The sequence below is a fragment of the Zeugodacus cucurbitae genome, chromosome 6 (assembly GCF_028554725.1).
Source record: "Zeugodacus cucurbitae isolate PBARC_wt_2022May chromosome 6, idZeuCucr1.2, whole genome shotgun sequence".
In the NCBI taxonomy this organism is placed as follows: domain Eukaryota; kingdom Metazoa; phylum Arthropoda; class Insecta; order Diptera; family Tephritidae; genus Zeugodacus; species Zeugodacus cucurbitae.
Genome location: NC_071671.1, coordinates 33,304,329 through 33,311,048, shown reverse-complemented (window position 1 = coordinate 33,311,048; position 6,720 = coordinate 33,304,329). Strand labels below are relative to the sequence as shown.

Genomic DNA, 6,720 nt, shown 5'->3' with positions numbered 1-6,720 from the left:
TGACATCGTGGCGGGGGCAGCGCTCGTAGGTGCATTCCTCATAGAAAGTATCCTTGGTCACATCGTATCATCGCTACCCAAAGTATACTTGGTCTAAAACCGGAAGTCGTGAGCTGCTTGAACTATGTGGAGAAGAATCGGTTCTGGGCACTCCCAAGTGAATGACAATCATAAACTTTCCTCACTTACGTGAACTTCTGCACATGATCCCATCCTCCTTAATCTCGTTTTGGTTTAAAAAAGTGCTTGAATAGCTTAAATATATTCTTATGTAATTTTCAGGAACTCTGTGGACGGCTAACATATTTAGTGTTTCCTTTTTGCCTTCGTCAGCACTTCAGCTTCTAGGGGGCCTCCTTTCCTGTTTCCTGTCCGGTTTACTGGGCTTTCGGATTTAATCCCGGTTTTTGGGCTTTCGTTTATTGAACCAGTTTACTTAATCAGGTCCCTGCTCGGGCGCCTGTTAACTCATCACTTATTACACGTTGTGAGCCGATTAAACTTTTTTATTGATGAAGGAAAACAATCGATTTTAATGCGGACATAATTCAGCGATTTTTTTTTAATTTATATACAAAATTAATACAATTATGATTTATAATTTAACAATCTATGACCAATCCATCGACACCGGTCTGTCTAAAGCAAGCGTCGGGACAAGAGTGCTATTTTCCGTAAGCCGAAATTGTAAGGGCCTAACAGTTCCGCTGGGGAATTTGCGAAATTCGATGTACAGATGAAGTATTAATAACGATGTTCGAAAATGTGTTACCATAGGTTGTTAGCTACTTCATGTTTAGAGAGGAGTCCGAGGAGCTTGAGATGCTGGCAAAAAGGAACATGGAGCAAGACTTTTATCGGAAAGTCTCCCGCCTGACTAGAGGCTTTAAATCCAGGCCTAGTTCCTACAATGACAATCAAGGCAACATGGTACAGATGCCCAGATCATAGTAAGGACGTGGAGGGAACAGTAATGGAGGTGACAGTAATGCTATCGATAGCATAGAAGTAGAACCCGAACCCATAATGTTGTCGTACCACCACCTGACCATAACGAGGTTGATAGCAATTGCTCGACTTAAAAACAACAAAGCCGAAGGCTCCGATGGCCTACCGGTCGAGCTATTCAAACACGGCGGCGAGGATTTGTGAAGGCGCATGCATCAACTCCTCTGTCAAATATGGCCGGAAGAACGCATGCCAAACTACTGGAACCGGAGTGTGCTATGCCCTATCCACAAGAAGGGTGATACCGCAATTTGCAATCAGACCTTAATATACCGACCTGGTAAATCAACCATTGACCAATTATTCACCATATGTCAGCTCCTGGAAAAGATCCAAGAAAAACAGATCGACACGCACCATCTTTTTGTTGATTTCAAAGCTGCATTCAATAGAACAAAAAGGGATCGCTTTTATGACGCAATGTCTGTTTTTGGTATACCCACAAAACTTATACGGCTATGTAAAATGACGATACCATGCCGTTCGATACCAAACGAGGTTCCAGACAATGTGACCCCCTATATAGAGATTTCTTTAACCTAATGCTTGAGAAGATAATTCGGATAATTCAAATCTTTATCGTACTGGCACAATGTTTTCAGGGGTCGCATTTATTTGCCTATACCGCCGATATCGACATTGTCGGCTACAAAAACAGGGCCGCATTTTCAAGTCTGGAAAAAGAAGCGAAGCAAATGGGTCTAGTAGTACCTCCTGTTATCATGCAAAGGGCCTCAGCGGTAAGAAGACCACGTCACTGTTGACAATTAAAACTTCGAGGTAGTAAAAGATTTCGTTTATCTAGGTTGCAGCATAAACTCAAACAACGACTTCAGCCACGAAATCAATAGGAGGATCACTCTTGGCTACAGGTACTAAGTATGTTATTGAAAAGCAGAGCCCTATATAACGCTCTATAAGTCACTCATCATACCCGTCCTAATCTATGGCGGGGAAGCATGGAAAATGACAAATAAAAATAAGCACTCCTTAGGAGGAGAGAAAAGTCCTCCGAAGGATTTATGGCCCGCTACCCGTAGGCGTAGGTGAGTACAGGATCCGTTGGAATGACGAGCTGTATGAGCTCTTCAGCGTGCGCAATGCAGAGACGACTGGCGAAGGCGCGGCCAAATCCGACACACGGTTGTAGGGCCAATTGATGATGATCAATTTGGTTCAGAAGTTGAGGATCAATACGCGTATTCGTACCTTTGAGATTTGACAGTGAAATTGTGGCTTTTCTATGCGGAGTGTTTTTTTCATGTCTTGTAAACATATTGTGTTGGCTGCTGCTGGCTTTCAGAAAAACTACACAGCAGTCGAAAGTAAAGAAATAATACGCGCTGAACGAGTAAAAATTATCAGCAAAATATCGACATAACACTCTTATATATGAGTCAAAAACAGATGATTTATAAATCTCCAACGGTCTTACAGCAGTTGAGGGTAGATTTGTGAAGCGTTTAAATGTAAGCAAATCACTCCCAATTTTGGTTGGAACATGGTATTAGTCTCCTGCGGCTTTAATATTTGCTGTATTCGATTGGTCACTTCTCTGCTTGCTATCTTTGGGCGCTGCTCGCCTGTCAATTTTATTTGTCATTTTACATGTGAAAGCAACAACAAAGTGATCTAGTTGCATTCGCACAGGAGAGTATGCAGATACCTCATTACCAAACTCTATCGCCGCCTGCTGAGTGCTGCATTTTGTTTACATGTGTGGACTATTCACAATTGTAAAAACGACTCAAAGGACAAATATTTGACAAAACAAATATATATTTTTGTTGTTTAAACGAAAGGCATAGACACAGCTCGAAACAAAGTGATTAACAAATATGTTTGTGCAGATTTAAGTATTTCTCCACCTAAAAACACTATTGTGCATGATTAAGAGGACATTTTAACACAGGCTTGGTCCATAAATCCGGCGTGTCTGAATTATAGGATAGTGGGCTTTATTGACTTCTCTATAATGCTTAGCCAATCGATGACAGCTATTATAAATTCTTAATCTGATCTCTTTTATAACCCGAAGTCGTGGGATGCTATACCAAAGCTGTAATTGAGTATTATTATAAAAATCATGATTAGCTGTATTAGATTGGTCATTTCTCTTTTCGCTATCATTGAGATCTGCTCGCTTGCAAAAATTTTATGTGTGAAAGCTACAACAATGTTATCCAGTTGAAAGAGAGTATGCGGATACTTCGTTAAAAACTCTAACGCCACTTGCATTAGTGATGCCAAATTTTTTTTCAAATATTTAAACACTCAAAGTGTCAATTATTGTCAAAAATGAAAATACAAATATTTTCTTTAATGTTTTAACTTGCAATAAATTATAATTGATTATAAAAAAAGTAAGGGTGGACGCGGTTGCACAATAACCCTGCCTGTTTCTTTGAACATCTGGATATTACGTTCGATTGGTTTCTCTTCAACGCTTTGCCAGACAGATATTATTATTATTTCGTGATCAAGATCTAGAGACGGAACTAAATAAGTTCTGTACTTTATAAGTTATTGGATTTTCGCCATGTGTTATCGATATTTCACGTAAAGAAGTTGGCTTGGCAATCATCTTCTACCCAAATAGGTTCGTTATAAGTGCAATCTTTTATGTTTGTTATTGATGAGTGAAATATCGTTTAAGGTTTTAGATATGTGCGTGAAATAATTAAAGGTATGGTATAGTTATATATTAATTATTTTTTTTTGGGTTATTTGTTTTCAGATGACTATTTAGTTTTGATGGTCAAAATGCTTAATCAGCAACCTCAAGGACAGGGTCAGCAAACACTTTCGCAGGTTTCTTCCCAATTAATGCAGCAACCAACTATTTCTCAAAATACAAATTCCAGCGTAGGGAAGTTGAGCGATACCCACGGTCTATCGTCTATTGGTAAGTTCAAATAATTTGTATTATTGACAAGTATTTGTTGTACGAATTTTCTTTTTTAAGTGTATTGAAGAATCGATTATGTGAATACTATTTAACTTACCTCTTAATTTTTAATATTATAATCATTATTTAGATAAAATGAATAATTTAGGTCTATTTACATAATTGGGAGATGTTTAAAACATGTTTGAAGAATATTATATGAAATTACTAGTGGCCGGACCACGCATTGCTGTGGATAATTCTTGTTAATAATATTTGATAAATTGAAATTATTTAAGGAGTAATAATTTATTTAAAAATATAGACAAAAATGTTATAGCTGGTTTAAATTTCTAAATCGCAAAATCAGTGATCCAAAAACTTATTTTTATTTGCACCTCAATTAATGAATTTTTGTCGTGAACACGGTCAGAAATTATATATAAAAATTAAATGGTGTATAGTTGTAACGCTAAAACTTGAAAACGGCTGAACTAAATGAAATACTTCCTTTGGGGGATTTGTTTGTTATTACCACGCGCAGGTCATGTCTTAAAATCAAAACAAAATATCAAGGGGGCGTGGTACCTCCCATACAAATTGAATTTTTCAAGTCGAATATCTTCATAAGTGTTTAAGGTAGGAACATAAAAATTGGTACAGAGCTACAGGATAAAAACACCACTCTCACCTATAAAACCGGGGGCTATCGAATAAGGGGGCGTGGTACCTCCCATACAAACTAAATTTTTTAAGCAGAATATCTGTGAAAGGGTTCAAGGTAGGGACCTGAAAATTGGTATAGACCTATATGGTATCAAAAGCCTTCTTACACATAAAAGAAGGGGTAATCGGAAAAGGGGCGAATTTTTCAAGGTGAATATCTTCAGAAGTGTTTAAGGTAGGAACATGAAAATTGGTATAGAGCTATAGGAAATAACACCATTCTCACCCATAAAATTTGGCGTTATCGAAAAAGGGGGCGTGGAACCACCCATACAATCTTTAATTATTTTGGTTGTTAATCCACCATATATTTATCTCATTTTCCACCTAGCACGACATTTTGGTTGTTACTTGCTATTTTTGTTTATTTATCGGCGACAGTAGCGGTTATATCGTAATTTTGGTTGTGTTACGTCCTATTTTTTTTACAAAGATGACATGGCAGAAGATATTTTGCATCGCCTGCGATTAGCGACGAGAAATGTCGACTTACAAATGAACGCTGACATCTACAATGAAGCATTAGTCCTTATTGAATATTTATGTTTACTTATGAGTGGAAAACTATTGATCGAAGTTCATAGAAGCCGGCACCAAGTCGTCAAACAAGGGATTTAGTGAGTCGCGAATTGGAACGCGAGCGTGCTTACGATATAACTCACTTGCAACAACAAGTACAAACAAATGTTCCACTGTTGAATGAACAGCAAAGCAGTGCGTACATTCAGCTAATAAATGCTGTAGATAGTGGAAACGGTGGCATATTTTTCCTCGATGCGCCCGGCGGGACTGGCAAAACGTTCCTATTGTCTTTAATACTAGCAGCAATACGTGGTCAAGGTGGTATTGCATTAGCTCTTGCATCTACCGGGATTGCTGCAACACTGTTAGAAGGTGGAAGAACGGTACATTCAGCATTAAAGCTTCCATTAAAATTGCAAATACACGAAAGTCCTGTTTGCAATATTTCAAAGTAATGGCACAAGTTTAAAAAAAATGTAAGTTAATCATATGGGATGAATGCACAATGGCCCACAAACGATCATTAGAAGCACTCGACCGAACACTGAGAGATTTGCGCAACAATAATCGTTGCTTTGGAGGAGTGGTGATATTGCTGTCGGGCGACTTTAGACAAACACTTCCCGTGAGTCCAAAATCAACAGCAGCGGATGAGCTAAACGCATGTCTGAAGTCATCGCATTTGTGGAGGTTTGTTAAAACCATTTCATTGACCATGAATATGCGAGTTTTGTTAAATCCATTTCATTGACCATGAATATGCGAGTTTCATATGAAATCCAATTCACATCTATTAAATATGAACTAATCAGTAGTGTATATCCAAATATTGCTCAAAATTATGGTAACTACGATTGGTTAAGCACGCGCGCAATTTAAGTAGCAAAAAATATGGATGTCAACGACTTGAATTGGACGATTCAAAATCAAATTCCGGGAGATCTGCGGTCATATAAATCAATCGATCGCGTTGAAAATGAAGAAGAGGTAGTAAATTACCCAGTGGAGTTCTTAAACTCTTTGATGCCGCCTGGAATGCCGCCTCATAATTTACGTCTCAAAGTTGGGTCTGTAGTTATTATGCTACGGAATCTTCATGCTCCCAAACTGTGCAATGGTACTCGACTGATTGTGACCAAGCTAATGGACAATTTAATAGTGGCAAGCATTTTGAAAGACCCGTTCAAGGGAGAGGAATGCTTACTTCCCCGAATTCCATTAACTCCAACAGATTTGCCATTCCAATTCAGACGTTTGCAGTTCCCAGTGAAACTTGCATTTGCGATGACAATAAACAAGTCACAAGGGCAGTCGCTGGAAGTATGCGGCATAAATTTAGAAATGTCTTGCTTTTCACATGGCCAGCTCTATGTGGCGTGTTCCCGTGTTGGAAAACCTTCCTCACTGTTTATTTACGCCGCGGAACAGAAAACCAAAAATATCGTGTACCGAGACTCGATTAAAACTAATAAAATTGAATGAGAATAGTACAAACTTAATTTTATTAAATTGTCAACAAATCCTGGACGCGATTTGTCAGCATTATTGAAAAGAGTAGCATTTTTCAAGCAATTAAA

The 6,720-nt window shown here is 38.2% G+C and overlaps 1 protein-coding gene across 2 annotated transcripts in view; it reads left to right on the top strand.

Moving 5' to 3' along the window:
* Positions 1-3,453: 3,453 nt before the first annotated feature.
* Positions 3,454-6,720, top strand: part of LOC105219646 (UDP-N-acetylglucosamine--peptide N-acetylglucosaminyltransferase 110 kDa subunit) — a 132,609-nt gene continuing 129,342 nt past the window's right edge. Inside the window, exons 1-2 of one of the 2 annotated variants that reach the window (XM_054233747.1) lie at positions 3,454-3,607; positions 3,746-3,913. In XM_054233747.1, the coding sequence (XP_054089722.1) occupies positions 3,763-3,913 (151 nt within the window). In that variant the 5' untranslated portion in view covers positions 3,454-3,607; positions 3,746-3,762. Of the gene's footprint in view, positions 3,676-3,745; positions 3,914-6,720 lie in introns of both variants that reach the window. The other variant, XM_054233746.1, reaches the window with a different exon arrangement.